This window comes from Motacilla alba, chromosome 2, assembly GCF_015832195.1.
Source record: "Motacilla alba alba isolate MOTALB_02 chromosome 2, Motacilla_alba_V1.0_pri, whole genome shotgun sequence".
NCBI lineage: Eukaryota > Metazoa > Chordata > Aves > Passeriformes > Motacillidae > Motacilla > Motacilla alba.
This window is the reverse complement of record NC_052017.1, coordinates 79,997,778-80,016,724: the sequence shown is the minus strand read 5'-3', so window position 1 is coordinate 80,016,724 and position 18,947 is coordinate 79,997,778. Positions and strand designations below refer to the sequence as shown.

The window sequence follows — 18,947 nt, the reverse complement described above, 5'->3', positions numbered from 1 at the left end:
CATTTCAGTAGTTTGAAGAATGGAAATATATCCAACTTACAATAATCTCCTGTCCTAAGAACTTCAAACAGAACGATGCATCCCCTCGGCCTGTTGGCAAACCTGTGCCTGGAGAGTTGCACCAGCCTGCTGTTTGTCAGGCAGTCAGGAAGAACTTCCAGTTGCGAGTGACATTCTTTATTAAAAAAAAGGTTTTATACTGAAAATGTGCTTTGTTCAAAAGAGCACTGCAAATGTCACTTATTAAAATCAATGTAATAAATAAAATATAAACAACCTGTGTCCAAAACTATGAATAGTATTTTTATCTACCTCACTATACATCTGGCCCACTGTGCCCCTCCCACCCACCCTTTCTGAAATTTTTTAAAAATTTTTTTGCATGCTATTTTTTCCCCCTTGTTTACTACAAAGAGCAAAGGTTACATATCGTACACTGGGAAAAGCTGCCCAAAAGATTAAACTATAGTCCTAGATTACCAATAAACCAATTCTAAATCACAATACCTGCCTGCATGAACTACTTGGGCTGCGTCCTATAGAGCAGGTGATGACTTGTGAGAGACTTCTCCCCCTGGGCACAGCCAGAAGTGTGCCAGGTGATGTTAAAACTATTACAGTGACTAACCACAGAAATGTTTGCAACCTAAAACAAATTCCTTATTGGCAATTTAAGCAATTTACAACTACTCCATTAGTGGTGGGTCTTATGCTCTGAAAACTGTACGCTGAACTGTTTGTTGCCTGAATCACAGAAATGAAGAAATGCTTCTTTTTTTTCCTTCCAGCATTACAAGAGCTAAGATGAATATGCCAGCTCTTCTGGCCTCCTAGCCTATGTAGCTGTTGTTTACTTTTAAAATTAAAAAAAAAAAATTTCTCTGTCCCTTACATTTTTTAGAAATTCACTTTAAATGCACAGAAATGGTCTTTATTATCATATTTGAGGAATGTGTTCTGGGTGTTGGGTTTTATTTTTGGTATGAGTTAAAATAAATGATTGTCCTAATGGTTCAAGAATTGGACCCTTCTGTACTCTGAAGAGTTTGGAGAGTCCAGATTAAAGTCTGATGGGTCTCAGTTTTTCATTCCCTCAGGGAGATGGCAAGATCAAACTCTGCCTTCCTTGAGCACTTACTGGTTGGTGGCTGGAGAGTAATCAAATTTCCTTAAGAGGAGATCAAAAGATGTTATTTTAAAGGAAATGGCACCTAAGGGTGATGGCGTTGGTAATAAAAAATCAGCTACCCCTTCTTTTGTGAGCATGTGGCCTAGCAATGTTGAATTGCTACTGATGGTTACGGAAGTGAGTAAGAGAAAGCACATACTGGAGTTTCCACTGTTTAAAAGAACTGAAAAATCAAACAAAAATTGAAGCTTAACAAGGAGAACATTGGATGAGAAGAAGTCTTACGCCACACAAACACACACACTCAAACACGCACACGGACTACTATGCATACGTGAACACACACGAGCAAGAATGTGTATTTGTATGGTAGGTTCTTGGAAATAGACATTCTTAGCAAATATGGATGACAGATCAATTGTAATTTATTTTCTTTTAACACTGTATCATCATAAAGAAAACTGGTATAAATGAAAAAAATCTATTTCAAATATCTACATCTAAAATTTTAGGCAGTGAAAAAGCACTTTGTTGACAAGGAGTGTGGAATGATGAATGTTAATTGTCAGAAACTGCTGAATGCCTTTTTTTGAGTTGCCACAAACAAAGTCACATATCAGAACAAACAATACTGCTAAATATTCCTTTTTGTTTTTTTGATTTTTTTGAATTTTTTTTTGTTAAAACGCACCGGGGAAAAGAAAACAAAAACCTGGAAATTCATACATCTTTCAAAATTTGAAATTGAAGCAATATTTAGAACCATAGATGAAGAAACACTGTGGCATTGGTGTAATATACACAATGCACCTTTTTTTTTTATCTGTAATGTACATCAAATACTTTACAACAATGCATTAACAAAAGGCAAGAAACATCTTGCTGTACAGAGGAAACCCCAAATGCAACTTGAAGCCTAGATTCACAATGAATGAGGATATTAAACAAGGTGTGAGAAGCTGTTCCCCATAAAGTATGTACGCTGCTCAGTAACTTGTGCTTAACTCTTGACCCAGATCCACTGTCATGTTCTTCCTCCTTCCTTCAGCCACGTTCAATATACAGCACTGAACTTTAAACTCTACAGGCCAACAGTAAAGTTGCCCCACACTGTAAAATATATATGTATATATATATTTCTTTCTAATTACTCCCAGGTTTAGCTTTCATATCTTTTAGCCTTCTAAAAAAATCTCTGAATTTTTTCCATACTGGTTATCTGTGCCTTCCTATGGAACAGGCTTTAACAAACTAAATTTGCAGGAAAAAAAATGTCTCGTGGTATGCATGCACATGCACAGTTCCTGGAGCTTTTGTATCTGCCCAAGTCTCAAACCCAGGAGTCGGGAGAGGCTGGATAGTGGCTTGTTTCATAGTTAAGTTCACTATAGGGACGAGCAGCTGAGTAGAAGTCGACGTAGTTGCCAGTTGACTTTAGTCCCAGGTGCATGTTGTATTCGCTTGCAGGTGGACGATGATGCACTTGGTCCTCAAAGAAGGACTCGTCATAGTTTCTTGTTGAATTCTGAAATGACTGATATGGTTCATAATCTTTTCTGCTGGGCTCCTGTGGAACTGGCTGTGTTGAAACCTGAAAGACAGCAATACCCACAGCTTGTTAGATACAACTTGTTGTAGGCAACAATAAGCATGGAAGGAGTAAATCTCATGTTTCTCATGCTAAAAATACAAAATTTTGCATTATCTTAACTTCTGCTCAAAGCACTGCTTTAATAGTGAAATAATTCCACAGCTCTGCCTTGTCGTTTTAGTTTTTACATTTATTTAGTAGCATTGTCATTATCATATACATTTATTATTTATTATTATTGCTGCAAAAGATGCTGGTTTATGTCAAAAGCAGTTCATGCAGCATAGCTTATATTTCACTTTCATAACTACAGTCTGTATGTAACTTGCAGATGTATAATGCAAATATTGGTGACCAAAACTCAGCCTTGAAGAATTTGAATGTAATAAAGTTACACTCCAAAAATGCTAAACATTTTGTAGTTGCCTTTGACTGAAGTGAGATTTAAGGGAAGAGGTGACACCAGATCCTTAAAAACCATTCAGTCTTCAGGGCACGGACATGAGAAAAGTACCCTGAAATGGGTTCTTCTGCTACTGTTAAGCAGAAGCATCTTAACACCTCCTCAACACTTCATTTTGACAATGTTGTGTTGTTGGTACCTTGAAGCTGGAATGTTTTTGATAAGCAGAAAAATAAATCTCAGACGGTCCTCTAACCTTAGGTTGCCATGCTTTTTTTCAGACATCCCTAGTGGATCTCTGATTTAATAGTCGGGACTTTACTGACATCTGAAACGTATAAACACATGCTGACTATCCTAGAAGACCATCTTCTGCTTCAGGCCACCTCTGTAAGGTGGCAGACTTTGTGACTGCAAAATGAGGTAGCCTGTCATTCCTCAGATGGTCATCACTAGGAATACTGATGCTCAGACACCGATGCGAGAACACTTTGTGGATCCTACTGCTCTGCACATATTAGTGATGCTCCCTCAAGATGGCAGGAACAGTCGCACTGCTGTGGCCCAAACTCCATGACATTTGTTCCAAACAAATATTTGCATTGCACTCTATGCAGGGATTGAGAAAGGCTGTCTAAGTTCACCACTTTTAGCAGTCCCACAAAAGTGATCTTAAAAGTTTCGGCCTGATATTACAACTGCACAAAGGAGTGCAACTACTCCAGTTTCTAGTTTCTATTTCTAGAACTGCTATCAAAAAATAACTGGCCTTCAGGACCCCATTTCATTTTCCATATTCAAACACGGGTGTTTTTTTGGACATAGGAGTAAAATTTTACATGAGGCAATCTGTTTATTTGTGAGGTTTTTAAATGTCTGGTATTTTTTCCCATTTCCATGATCTTTTGCTACCTGGAACAGTAACATTTTAATCTCTGTACTTACCTGGTTATGTTTGATATCTTCAGCAGGTGCACCATACGAATTCCTGTACAAAGTTGAGATTCCAGTGTTCTGAGCTGCAGAAAGAGAAAAAGCAGGTTTACCAAACATACCTCTTTGGCCTCAAAGTGAATTCTTCATTAAATACATCATACAAAGCCAGTTTCCCACACACCAAAGTCTTTAAAAGCATCTGCAGGCTTTTCCTCCCACTGAACGGTCATCATCTTTGCTTTGGTGTACATATGTCTCTTTGGTATTCATTTATTAATGGTAACAGGCTCCATGTCATGTTCATAACAATCTTGTGCACTTCTTATATGCATCAACAAAATAATTTCAAATAAAGCTAGCATTCAATAATAAATTTCAGGTTATAGATGGGCTTATGTAACACATGAGACAAACAGCAGCTGTAAATATTGAGATTAAGGAACATTTCAGTTCTTTCGCTTCAGTGGGACAATGTGGATTATTAATCCTACACGCATTTTGCTTTATCATGAAATCATTCCAGCATAAAGTGATAAGCATAAGTGACTAACAAGTTATGCAAAAAGTAATATGCAGTTATACTGAAGAGGTCTGGCCAAGATAGTCTCAAATACACAACTGCCATCACTGCTGTCATTTTCTTCTCAGATGTCCTACTACTCAAATGCACAGACAAAACTGAGCTATGAGTTTGAAACTGGAAGTATTTCTAAAGAGAAGGAGGATTATAAACAGTCTTGCAAAAATTTATTTCCAACCCCATCCCAAAAAACCCCAAATGAAAAGCAAAAGATTTTCCTTGCAAAGCTGACTCCACTGATCCCTCTGACTTGGCAGTGTAGCTGAAGCTTAGTTTGCTGGTAGGACTTGAAAGATTATAGTTACTTCTCATATTTGTAAGACTATGAATGCAGCATTTTGTGTGGCTGCTGCACACTTTTCATGCATTATTAACTTTCCAGACATTCTAACCAATGATTGAATGCTGTTGTGAGGACTCTTACTATAAAAGAACAGGCCTGAAAATAAAAATTGAGTAGCTGTGAATCAGAGTCATGAGTGGAACTGAAACACATGGCTCGTGACTACTCTCAGGACTCTGTGCAATGGCATAAAACCTGGAGGCACCAAGAGTGGCTTTTAATACTTTCACAGCTCAAAACTTGTGACAGCAAGCGCTGGGCATCCAAGCTGAAAGCTGGACACGGGATCCATGCTAGTCACATCACTAGGAAGAACCACATTACCGAAGATGTAAGCATTCTTTCTTCCTTTGGCAATGGGCAAGCATGGACATCTGCATGGGAAACTTCCTCTACCTTTCCTCTCACCACAGCACACTTTCTGGAGAAAGGAATGGCATGGCCTTCAGCCAAAGCTGACTGGAATACATAAATTCTGGTTGTCCCATCTGCCATGGGTTCCATGCAGGGGTATAATTTCTGTCAGTTTGATGCACCGCTCCATGTTGCTGCTTTACAGATCTCAGATGGTTTTTCTTGAAGATCTGCACTATGTTTGTGAAAACAGGATAAAGACAGAGCTTATATTGTGGCTTGATGAGCTCTAACAGCTGGAAAAATAGACTTTTCATTTCACAACCATTAACTGATAGGGGTGAAACTCCTCTTGTTCTTTGAGGAGCTGGATGCAATAACTAAGAAAGCGCAGAGCCCTGTGTAGGAAATGGAGAAGAGCCATGGAGGTCTCCAAGTGCAGAATGACCCCATTTTTTAAGGTGGCAAGAATATGAACTCTAGTGACAGATGCTGGTTGTGCTCCTCTAGTGCTAGATACTCTTAATTCTACCTGTATGCCAATAGGCTGTAACAGATAGAAACAGGTGAAATGATGGAAACTAGTGCTTGGGTAGTTTTCTTTGGTTGTCAACATTAATGCCTCTACAATGATCTGCAGAAGTTCTCACTGTTCAGGTTAAATTTTGTCACTTAAGGGAATTTTGAAACTTGACTCTTATTTCAGTGGGTTTCTTTTTATTCCAGCTGCAGCCTTTACTGTAGTGTTTGAAAATACCCCTCCTGATGAGTCTTTGGTATTGGAGAAGTTTGCATCAACATTGCTCTTTATGGTGCATCTCATGACAATATGACTCTCAGTAGTACAGCTGCCAGATCTTTCCTTGATATCATCTTTTTAATGCTGTTGTTCTGATTTTCTTGCTTGTCCCACAAAATGCCAGAAGAAGTTTTGTTATACAAATTCCTCTTCTCAAGATCTAAAGATACTCAACTGTTTCAGATTTCCATTTTGTGAAGCCCTAGTTCTTGAAAAAACATTAAAGTGATATTCAATGTATTGGACTGTCATAGATGGAGGAAGAACTTCTTGTAACCATTTTGCTTTTATGAACATATGTGCCAAGATAAATGGGATTGAAGTTTCATGCATGTGAGTTTCTAGTCAGACATGACTGGACATACTGAGTTCAGACAGGTCAGTGCTGTTCGTGGTTGTTTGATGTCAAGAGCAAAAGACTGGTACAAGGTGCAACTGAGGGTATTATGAAGAATCTGATGAAAAATAGAAAACTGGACACATGCTAATTTGGATGTTGTTCCTTCAGGCAACTAGACATTAGGAGGGAGGTCATGACCTTTCCATACTGAGATATAAAAAGACATGTGGTACATATGTGCTGCTATTAGCCATGACTATTATAAACCTAGAAATAGTTCGGAGTTGGTGTGTAGCTGTCCAGTGCACTACTGTGACATTTGCACTGATGTGCTCACAAATGTCACATACCAGACTGAAATTTTACGGTCTCTTGGACCACATATCCTGCAATGGAAAATGGATAATTTCTGCTTATGAAAATAGTTGCAAGCTCTGTGTTGCTGATTTCAATCCAGTGATGGGAAAACAAATTCCAAAGTTTAAAAACAAAAACCCCTCAAATCCTTAGTAATCTTTTCTTAAAGCAACAAAAACAATGATATGTAAAATGCTTGAAAATAAATGCCAGGAGTTCAAGAATAAGAAATCTTGGCTTAGGCTAGCTTGGAGGTTGAGGTAATTCTGATTCTGACAGAAATATAAGTCAAGCAATGTAGCTGCTAGTAGTGAATGTAGCCCTGCTCCAGTACCTGCTTCTGAACATGCAGGAGGAATCCCTGGGAACTCCATTCCCACTCTGCCATGTTTCAGTGAGCAGTTGACTTTTGCTGTCCAAAAGCAGAGGACAAATATACAAGAAAGGAGAGAATGAGCTAGATGAATGGACAGATATTGTGTGGTTAATATCAAAATTTTCCTGATAATATTGTATATTTACCATCATTAAAAATTGTAAAACAAATAGAATGTCAATGAAATATTTTTTAAAATAAAAGTGGGAAGAGAAGGGAAAGGAGTGAGAGGAGTAAGAAACAGAGATATTTCCGCAGCCACATTTCTTCACAGAGACGTGAGAACTAGCTGAAAATTAAATTAATAGAGGAGTGATCAGTGTGTGTGTTCATGTGCGTATTTTATGCAGTCTCTAAACATCAGTACATGATAATACTGGGGAGGCACTTTCTGGTAGGTAAAATTGTGAGCATTCTAAAATGAATACTATGATCAACCTGCAGTACTTTGAGGTTCAATTGCATACAGGACATTACAGAAAAACACCTGTCTTTCTCCCTTCTGTTCAGTCTTCTAGGTGATACTGGTTAAAAAAGAAGTCACACAGTTCCCTATAGCAGTTTTTTTAAAAGATGACTAAAATTGAAAATTATGTTAATCAGTGGTTTATGTGACAAAGATGTCATTGACCAAATTCATCCCCATATATCCCAGTCACTCGGTTCATGGTTTAACATTCAGCTTTCAGCTCTTAGAAGTGCTTATTCTGAACACATTTACAGACACTTTGGAATAACAAGATGCTAGCCTTTTGCCCTCAGGAACACAAAGTGATAGTAAGAAAGGACATCTCAGCTGGACAGGTAGTCATCCTCATCTGGTATCACACAACCTGCTTTTTCTGCTATTAGCAGCAGGTCTCCATTTAAAAAAAAAATAGTTCAACACAGTAAAGTAAAATGCTTCTGTACCTCACAAATCTTAGGTAACAGAGATCATTACCTGTCACTACAACTGCCACCTTCCTGCACAGTGAAAAATGAGGTAAGGGCATGAGAAAAGATTACAGCACATTATCATTTCTGAAAGTAATAATAATAATAATAATAATAATAATAATAATCCTGACCACCTGTAACACCTGATGGTAGTATTTTGTGTTCCAAATATGCATGGACTTGCCACTAAGTTTAAATAACAAAAGTATTCATGATTGATTGATTGATTCTCCACAACCAAAGCAAAAATAAATTAATCAGAAGTTTTTTTCTACTGCTGGAAGAGAAGACATAGCATGTTGGTTATGATGTACATTTTAGTTCAGTGAAGGAACTAAAAAAGTAAAAGAAACCTCAAAGAAAGAGTACCATGATGGTATACAGGAGTCTTATCTTCCCTGTTCTGAAAGAAAACACCATGGCATAAATAACGTTATCATGTGCCCTTACAGTTCCCATTTTCCTAAATGGAATATAATAGTTTTTGTCTTAAAAATATACTTTAGGTGACAAAATTTTATAATTGGTTATTATTTTCTACAGAGAGGAGAAAATGGACAGTACATATAAAAGGCATCATAAACCTGTGAAGAGGGCAATGAAAACTTTGATACTGTGCCTCTTTTTTTATCTGTTCTCATGAAATCAATGTAAGTTATCACCTTCAGCCAAACTGTTTACTTCATAGATTCTCCATTTTCCCCAGAGATTTCCTGACAAATCCTCAGGATGGCAGGAAGCCAACATTCCTACTTTGAAAATCCATCAAAAAACCTTCATTTCAGTCCCAGCCCAAAGGTCATAAAATTTATCAACTCTAAACTGAGAAGAGCTTTGGAGAAGAGCATGGAGACAGTCATGGATAAATTGGGACTACAGCTGTGGTTTTACGCTCTGTGTAAAATCCCTAAGTCAAAGAAAGCTTTGTGTAATACATCAGCTTGGCACCAAAGCAGAAGAGCAGATCAAAATATGTGTGTGCCAGGTGGAACCTGAGAAAACATTCATCTAAGTCCCATCCACGGGGATGTATTGGCTGCAATGCACTGTCTGATGCACAAAATGAAACACAGGCATCGCAAGAAACTTGCTGTATGAGCTTGTATTAGGCCACTAAAGCAAAGTCAAAATGTCTCACAAAATCACAAATACTGACTTTATATGGTTTTTTAAATAAAGTATTTATTATTTAATGAGCTACAGTCATGTTACACAAATTCCATGTTGAATGTTGACGAGCAAAACTCCTTCTGTAATTTTCTTTTGTTCTTATAATGGTGTTTAATTTGAGTTTAGACCAAACGTGCAGAGATTTGGTGATCTGAAAGAGAGAAAGTTACTTGTTAATTCCATATTTATTTGTACATTGGTCATGTAAGATTGTGAAATACTACATTTTTTTATTTGAATTTGTTTGATTTTTTTCCCCCCCTCACTGAGCTCAGGAGCTGGAAAGACAGTTGATAGCTGAGCATGATGCTAAGGGTTTCAAGTTTCCTTACCAAAAGCCCACCCAAATAATCAACAGAAATCGACAAAATACAAGACAATATTAGAGGAAAACACAATGGAAAAATCAAAGTGAAGTAAAGATTGCTGAGGCAGTACAAACTTTACAATCTGAAAATCATACTGCGAGAGAAAGGAAATAAGGGAAGTAGGAATCAGACAAGAGAAGCACTACATTAAAAAAAAAAGTGTAAAGGGGTGTGAAAAAAAGAAAAGTCCATTTTTTTAATGTGTGGAGAGAGGCAAGACTATATGCAAGGAAATCCAAATTTTCAGCATGGAGACACTGTATTTTGGTGAACTTCCTGATATAAGTTGCTAGTCTGAATTTACAGATGCAGCTAGAACAAAATACTACTGTTTCTGCCTTTTCCTTTTCAGCCTGATGCTCTTATTCCTGAGATTCACCCTTTATGGGTCCTTGACAAATGGCTGAAAAAACATCAGTGCTGTCCTTCACAATCAACCAAATAAGGGCCACTGAACTGTTATAGAAAACTACCTCGTGCAGTGACTATGAAACACTCAAAACATTACAAACACATGAAATGCAGTACCTTGACTGAATCTTCTGCACATTCCCATAGTACCTCCCAGAAGTCATTCAGGACACTCCGAATTTCTGTGGCTTCCAAATGCTCTTGGACTGTCATTCTTCTCTTCAAATTTTCACCTTCAGGCTAATTAGCATTCCATATTGCATTTTCACACAAGTTCCAAGGCTGCTCTTTAGGTTTTGATTACATAATGCCATTTAACATAGTAGATACAGTGTGAGTATCTTCATATCCTGAATACAGCCTTGAAAGATGGATCTTATGGATGGATTGATGCTGAGTCACCATGTTCCTGGTAAGCAACCCATTCTGCCTCTGAGCAAGACCTCTACAGAGGGCATGGGAGAAGGTAACAGGCATTCAGACTTCTCACTGGGATTTTTTGCCTGCCCTGAGGCAGTATTTGAGGAGACTGTGATGCTTGGTACTGTATAAATGTGACAAAAAGTTCAATAATGGTTATATCAGCCTGTACAATGGTGATGGAGACCAACATGTATTTTGCAAGAGAATTCAGGAAGAGGTACAGCACTGGGAAAAGCACTCCAAATTTCCTAATTACTGAAATGCTAAGACATTAATGAGCTCGCCAGGGAAGAGAGGCCTTGAGAGAAACCTGCAACAGATGCTACAACATACACAGAAAATGACTGCATTTGAATCAGCCCTGCTGAGAAAGTAACATGGATAAACTTTACAAAGAGCCACAAACTTCCTATGAATACTGATATACAAAATAAGGTAACTCATCCTGGAGAGCATTCCCTGCAAAAGACAGATGTTAGGGATCACTGCACATGCTCAAATATACCAGTTAATTCAAAGTGATCAACCAACTTCCTTCTGAAATGAAAACAAATGTAAAATTAAAAGCGACATGCAAAATTTGATTTAGAGTCTTTCTTCTGTGAAGAACCATTTTCACATAGTGTTGTATTCATTCAAATATATATTCAGTTGTATTTCTCAAGGTGGCTAAAACTTGGGAATTAACCAAAGCAGGTTGACTCTTCCACAGTGCAGCAAGCCCAGGCAATCCTATAAAATCCATGTTCTACCACAGCTGATTTTTATACATGCTATGCAAGCAAAATCTCACCTGTCATGGTGTCTTTCCTAGAAGTGTGTTCTCCCTTACTTCCATGGTAAGTGGCGTTAGTTCCAGTTGATTCATAGTCTGTTTTTCTTTCTTTCAGGCTGATCATTTCCCGAGGTGAGGCTGGGGCACTTGCTAGATAACAAAAATGGATTTTTTCTTCTTTTAATCATATATGATTGAATGTAAGGTTTAACTCTTGAGTAGGCATTTCAGTAAAGTTTGTATCTGTTAGTTTTCTAACATGAAGCTCATTGAAGAAACACTACCACATTATGGAGGAAAAGAAGATATGCTGTTATTTCAAGGGCAAGGCAAATGTATTCACTGGACAATCAACTGCAAACATAATTTTTTTTTCTGAATGTAAATTTCTTTTTACTTGCATCCAACATCTAAGATGATCGATATTAAAAAAAAAAAAAAAAAGTACAACAGTATTTTTTTTCTCCTTCTGCTTTTCAGTTTCTTTAACTTGTCAAAACTTTCTGGTATGGGCACTTCCATTTTTTCCTCAAAATGGTTACTTTATTTCCATTGAAAAGACTGTTAACTTTCAACTGTGTGGGAAAAACCCTTATAAAATTATTTTCTTCCCTTTTCTCTTGAAAATAAGCCAATTAAATTATTCTAATGGAAAAGGGAAGAAAAGAAAGCCTTTTTCCCCTAGAAAACATATATCAAAGAATGCCTAACAATTAAAGGTAACTCAAATAGTTTCTCTGTCTTTTAATATCTATATGTGTGAGTAACTGCCATTAAAGCAACAACTGCTACTTTAAGCTATTTTTATTAAAACTAAATCCATCATCACCTATACTCATGGTACAGCTAAAGGAGGAAAGCACAGGTAACAAAAAAAAGAACTAGTCTCACACACTTAAGAATGTGGAGGTGATCACTGGCACTGATCATGAAGCCTTAGAGTTTGCAATGCTTAGGAAAAGAAGAAAAACAAAGGAAAAAATAATGGCTTTCAAGTAAACTGACCTCAGTATATTTAGTTGTTGCTAAATAAAGTGCACTTTCCCTGTGTCGGAGGGCAGGAGGAGCACAGCATGAGTGGCAGAGCTCCCCAGAGCCTCATAAGGGCACAGTGATACAGACATTACTAAAGTGCTGATGCTTTCCCCTACACACTTCCCTGCCTCCAGCCAGGTATTTGCTATGTAAAAAGAAGCTCAAAACCAGTAACAACGCCTTTGTTCAAAAACAAGGACAAGAAAAAGAATTAAAAATGCAATACAAACTCTTTGTGAAGCTTGACCTTGAGGCATATCTTTCAGCATCTCTAAACTATGTTACATTTTTTAGTTGAACAACAGTGAAGTACTCGCACTCAACTATGGAGTAGGGAAGCACAAGTGATGTTGAATTGTTCTTTGATTGATTTTGCTGGCTCTGGCTTCTAAATTTACAGAGCAAATGCGGGACAGATGTTCTTTCTTATGAAGCCATTAGAATTGGGGATTGCTTTTAAACTGTTTGCCAATAGTGATGTAAATCTAAAGCTGATAATCCGGCAGATATAAAGAAACATGACGTTAAACTAACAAATCAGCTAATGGCAGCTTGAGTCTAATGGGGAGCAGGCCAGAATGCAAACCTTGAAAAACCTGCTAGCAGAGAGACACATTTTGTTTCACATACTCTGGTAATGGTTATAAACACTCTCGTATTTTGAACAAAATTGATTGATACAGATAAAATCATCTCTCTCTACTCCCTGTGGGAATTCCCTCGCTCTTCCCATGAGAGGAAAACTACTTTCTGGAAAGCATTAAAATGCAGAACCACCCTCTTTCAGAGTTTTTACTGGAAGCAAAGATGAAGACTTTGCTTGATATTAGACTGAAAATTGATATAATGTTTTTCTGCTCTAATTCTTAAAGGACTCAGTTATCACCCAGTCCTAGGGAAGGATGGGATGGTGTGAGTTCGTTTTACTTCAACTCTTTATCCCAAGGTAGAATCCAGTATACCAACATAATTTTTGACAGATTTTAATATGGAACTAAAGATCTCTAATGACAGAGACCACATAACTGCTCCAAGCAGTCTGTTCCAGTGCTTTCTTTCCCCACTGCTATGAAATGTCTATCCTGACTCCTCGCTGCTCATTATTTCCAATTGTCTGCTCTGAAAGCAGAAAAAGTTCACACCGTTCCTCTTCATGGCTGGCTGTTACATGCTTGTAGACTTGGTGTGTACCTCTTCCCACTGTCTCCATCTCCTGTCTCTTTTAGTTGAGTTAAACAATTACAGTCCATTCAGTATATTCTCATATCCTAATTTTTCCACCTTCCCATTCATGCGTGCAACTGACAAAAATCCCCAGATAATTTCTAAAGAGTTTTAGAAATTAGGAAATGTCACCTAGTCAGACATTCTCCTTATAACTTATTTTTGAAGGATTGGTTATTTTTTTCCCTTTGAACATTATCTCCAATTTCTAAGGATCACTTTGAATTTCAATAATGCCCATCAGAGAACATGAGTTTCTCCCAGGTTTTTGTCACCCACAAAGGTAATAGGTAACTTTTGCATATTATCTGGGTCATTACTAAAACCACGGAGGAGTACTGGACCCAAGCTAGGCTCTAAGCACAGCATTCTGCCATTCTGGCAATAAACAATACTCTTTGCTTGTGAATGCTTTTCATTAATTTTTTTTATTTATCACACAGCATGTTTTCTGAACTGTTGGCTACCTTGCCTTAGGCTTTTCCATAAAACTGCTGAGTGAAAGAGTCTTACTGATCATAGGATATTGTGCTTTCTGACTTTTCTTTCTGCAAATTCTTGTAGCAGGAATTCAGATGGATTTAATAAGAGCAGTTGGTATTGAATTAATGCTTGCATTTGATATGGATACTACCAGACATACAGCAACTTACGTTATTATGTAGAAATAGATACTCCTAGAGCCAAGTAATATCTTATGTTCCTACTACCTTTGAGCTGTTCAGGTTCTGATTATTTGTTCCAGCAATTTTCTCGACTGACATTGAGCTGACTGGTATGTAATGACATGGGCTCTTCTTCCTTCAGAAACAGCCACTATTATTTGTGCTTTTCCAGTCTTACGATAACTGAGGACGGCAGTAGAATTTCATCCGAAATTTAGAGTAACAGAAGTAAGAAGATGGCTCTGGCAAGAGACAGAACTAAGATCTCAGGGCCAGACATTTCAAGTACCTTGCACTTACAGTCAAGATGAGATTTTAGAGAAGAAAAAAAGGAACAAGAGCCCTTTATGTAATGGCAGATTTTTTTGCCCTTTTGTGTAATGGCAGATTTTTAAAACAGAATAGCAGCTCTCAGTGTACTTCTGGCTACATTTTCACATCTCCTCAACTGTTGCTCTGCAGGACTAAGATGCAACTTCTAGATAATTAACAAAACAATTTTCTTAAAAAACAAACTATGGCATAATGGAAATAATAAGTTAGGCAATTTTAATCCTAAACTCTTGGTGTACCTATGGAATGACAGCATTTGATTGAACAAGCAGCAGAAGGCCACCTAAAGTCTGTCAGTGCACTCTGTTTATCTTGAAAATTTTTCACTGGGAATGGCTTTATCTAAAGAAGGTAGGTTTTACATCAGAGCAAAGCGAGGGAAAGATTACCTGATTTCTAGATAGAAAAATTAATTTCCACTATGGCATTAGTTGAGATACATTAGTTCATTGTGCAGATCATACAGAATTGATAATAGCTGGTGTAAATATGCTATAGGGGTTATGAAGAAATCTGTGAAACTTACATTTGCATATGCATACACACCTACCCTGAATAAAAGCTGACAAAAAAAGTAATGTGGGTCTTTAAACTTCTGCTGTGTGCAAAATGGTCCTAAACCACATAGTGGCTTTCATGACTAGCAAAGTGAGCAACAGAATTTTCTGGTGCTACCAATGGATGCCAATGCCCTGAGATCTAGTCGGGTAATCCCCATCAAGAAAACATTTTGGAGGAATTTATGACAAAACCTTGCAGAATAATCTTTCTTCTGTAAAACTTCACCAGCTGCTAATGAAAAAAAATTAAAATCCTATTTTGAACAGGTAATTTGGTGACAGTAAAGAATACACTGTGGGCCCTTCCACCAGAGTGAACAACAAATCCAGAAGTCAGGGAAAATGACGGTGATGGATTTTTACCTCTGGTTTAGCTTCAGCCTGGCCTTACCTGAGCGGTTGTTCGGAGACATGCGCACGGGAGAGATGGAGGGCGTGCGGGATGAGGAGTACGGTCTTTGCCGATCCCTTTCTATTGTGGAAGATGAGGCTACAAAGTGATACTGTGACCATCCATCCTGCAACACCAAGAAATGTGACAATGGTCAGTGAAAATGCCACGCTGTGCCCCGCTTAAAGCAGAGTATTTTGCTCTGGTCTTTTCACTACAGATACACCAGTAGGCTGTTGTCTTCTTCCTGCCACTGGGTGGGAAATATAGTTAGTGGTACAGGATAGGATGTGCTGACTGCACTGACACAGCAAGATTAAAAATAAAGGTAGAAAGTTCTATAAAATAACACATCTCAGAAAGACTCAAATTAACACTGTTTTATGCTATTTGTTTAATAGTTCTGCCTTTTTTTCCACACCTCAATTTTTTGCATTGCAAACAGCATTCTGGCTTGAACTATTTTCCATTTTATAGGGAGTTTTGGAATAAGCAGATTGGGAAGTTCCAGGATTACCAGACTGCACATCAATTTAGCCTAGTTATACTAACTGCCCTTTTTCTCACACACGAGAGAAAAAGAATCAATACATTTTGTTCCAGTTTTCTTCAAGGCATACAGAATGAAATTCTATTCCTTCTATTTAAAACTATGTTCATGGTGATGTATTAAAAAACAGCAACAAAGTTAATACAAATACTTGAAACAGCTAGTTCAAAAATAAAAAAGGAAGTTTAAATAATTAATGTTTTATTCCTGCACCATAACGTAATGCAATAAACCAAGATAATGTACTTCACATTTTTAAAAATGTGTTACATATAATCTGAAACTATCATGAGAGCATAAACTGACTTCTGGTAGTGTTCTTATTAAATGACAGTATTTCAACTGCCTTCAGTATTGATAGATTGCAACTGTCTTTATCAGTGCTTAATGTTAAATCTAAATCAGTAACATTGAGATTTCCAGTCTCACACAGTTTTAAAAATGCCCACTTTCTGTTGGGCTCAGTGAAAATAAAGTCAAGCACCAGGCATGGTGGTAAACACAAGTTTTGCAATGAAACGCTGAAAAAAACACAATAAAACATTATCAAAAGCCAGTTGGGATTTTCCTCTTGCTCACAGCATAATAATTCATGGTTGGGATAATAAAGACTATTCTCACGCCCTAACTCAGCTATTCCACACATCCAGCAATGAATACCACACATCCAGCAAAATGCCTTTACTCAAGATATCTGTCTGACTTCGTTCCATCCACAGAAACCATGGGCACCTGGCTCTCAGAAGAGAAGATGGTTTGAAAATCCCCTTTCCATCAGACTCTTAGAAAAGAGAACTCAGCAAGACCGTGACAGAGCAGGAGGAAAGAAGATACACTTCTTGTAGAGGCAAATTTTATAAACAAATTAGGACAGCCAGAGGTGACACCTAATCATGGGTGCTGAGTGACTGTACTCCTCATGTAATACATTTGTATAAACGGGGGTGTATCTCAGCTGCAATTTCAAAGACAAAAATGAGGAAGAATGAAATCTGGGCTATGGCATTTACAGTACAGTCAGGACATTCCCTGGAGTCAGCAGTGACTGTTTGTCCTCCATTGCTCCTGTTCAGGACACTTCACTGAACTGCACCCATAGAAAACATAAGAGGGAAATCTTGTTAATTAATAAAAAATAGTAAGAGTAACTTGAAAAAAGAAATACTTGAACTTTAATACAACTTCCTCAAACCAAAATTTTCTATGTACAACATTTCCAATCTATATCCCGTCTCCAAAAAAGAAGTTTCTAGATAAACCACATCCTCCAAGCTAGAGGGAGGGTTCATGATAATGGAAGAAAAAAATTTGTGAAGCCCTAACTTCTTAAATCAAATTGGAAATTACTATACATGATATGTGTATATATATATATATATATATAAATAAAATACATGTATTTTAAAGAAGACATAATAGTTTATAGTTAGAGCTACAATGAATAGCTTAAGTCCAATAATCTTATCCAAGACTACAAGTAACACATATAGCCTTAATTTTTTGTCTCTGGTTGGCAATAACTTGTGCATTCATTTCTCTATTATGAAACGGAAGGAGCAAACATGTAAGAAGCCCATGCCTTTATCCTGATGAAGAAAAATGGTTCTTCTTTCTCCTCTGGGGTTAAGAATTTCTTACAAGAAAGGTGACTATATCTCATGGTGTTGCAGTTTTCAAGAAAAGAATTTATTTCTATTAAAAAAAGAATTCTTTTAAACAGATGGAAGAAGGGGAAGCTATGAAGAGAACAGACTTTAGATCTGACAAAAGGAAAAGGGATGCACTATTCATTACTCTCTGCCTGTAAAAGAAGAGACATCAACCATGCTTACATAGAGGAAGGTAGAATTGTTCTGTGGATCTGGATACGGTCATGGCCAAGTATACTCTCCTTTTGCACTCTTGTTTCCCTCAAGTAAAACCCGGGCATATTGTTCAGAAAAAAGTGACAAGAGTCTTTCCCTAAGTCTTTCTTCCTGTTGCCTACTCCACTGGTGTTGTATGCAGTAATACCTGCAGCCTGGTTCTGATGGGAAGCGGTTGAAATAAATCCCTGACACCTGCACCATCCCACGGACTCTGCAGGAACAGCACAGGCACTGATTTGGCGGTGCAGGATATCAACAGGTACTTTGTCAATGCTGCTTCCTCAGACGCAGGACTGTGAGGTGCCTGAGCAGCAAGGGGAGCTGCTTCAGATGCTGGCACTAGCAGTCTTTGCTGCAGCTGAGGTTTTCCCTTCTTCTCTTCCCTGCAAATTTTCATTTTTCTCTCTGGCGACAATAGTACTTATAATGAGGTCTTTAAATAAATTCTGCTACAAATTCTCAAGCTGGCCAGCCAAATCAGTTCAATAACACAAGTGAGGCAAACAATAAACTCTAAGGCAAGTTTTGTACTGACCTGGCATTGCCTTTGACTAAACAAGGCATATTCCTATCACTGTATGACAACTTTCATTGTATTTTTCCACAGACTGAGGGCAGCTCCCAGACCTCACAGTATTTCAAAACCCAAACACTTTCAAATTATTTATCTTTAGCTCTCTTCTGGTGCAAGCAGCAAGCTTGTTGCCTTGAAAAGGTAAACAGTTTGTAACAAATTTATTAAAACTATAGCCATTAACAATTCCAAAAGCTATTAGTATTAAATATTGAAACTAATTTTTAAGAGCCTAAAGGGGGCATTTTCAATTTAATGGCTAGATAAATACCACCTGACATGATGGTTGCTTTCATTAGTTTGTTTCAGGTCTACTGCCTGTAATGAAATTTAATTAAATTGACTTGGGTACTTAAAGGTACAGAATACAGCAGTGCCCTGCAGAGAAGAAAGCTAACTCAAGACCAAAGTATGTGAGACTGAATTTAAGAAACCAATTTACTAGCCACAAAT

At 37.6% G+C, this 18,947-nt stretch overlaps 1 protein-coding gene across 8 annotated transcripts in view; it reads right to left on the bottom strand.

Moving 5' to 3' along the window:
- Positions 1-370: 370 nt before the first annotated feature.
- CTNND2 (catenin delta 2) overlaps positions 371-18,947 on the bottom strand; it is a 640,288-nt gene continuing 621,711 nt past the window's right edge. For all 8 annotated transcript variants that reach the window (XM_038129852.1, XM_038129853.1, XM_038129848.1 and 5 more), the window contains 4 exons: positions 15,503-15,629; positions 11,313-11,444; positions 4,069-4,142; positions 371-2,720 (listed from right to left, as the gene is read on the bottom strand). In XM_038129852.1, coding sequence (XP_037985780.1) covers positions 2,460-2,720; positions 4,069-4,142; positions 11,313-11,444; positions 15,503-15,629 — 594 coding nt within the window. In that variant the 3' untranslated portion in view covers positions 371-2,459. The remainder of the gene's footprint in view (positions 2,721-4,068; positions 4,143-11,312; positions 11,445-15,502; positions 15,630-18,947) is intronic.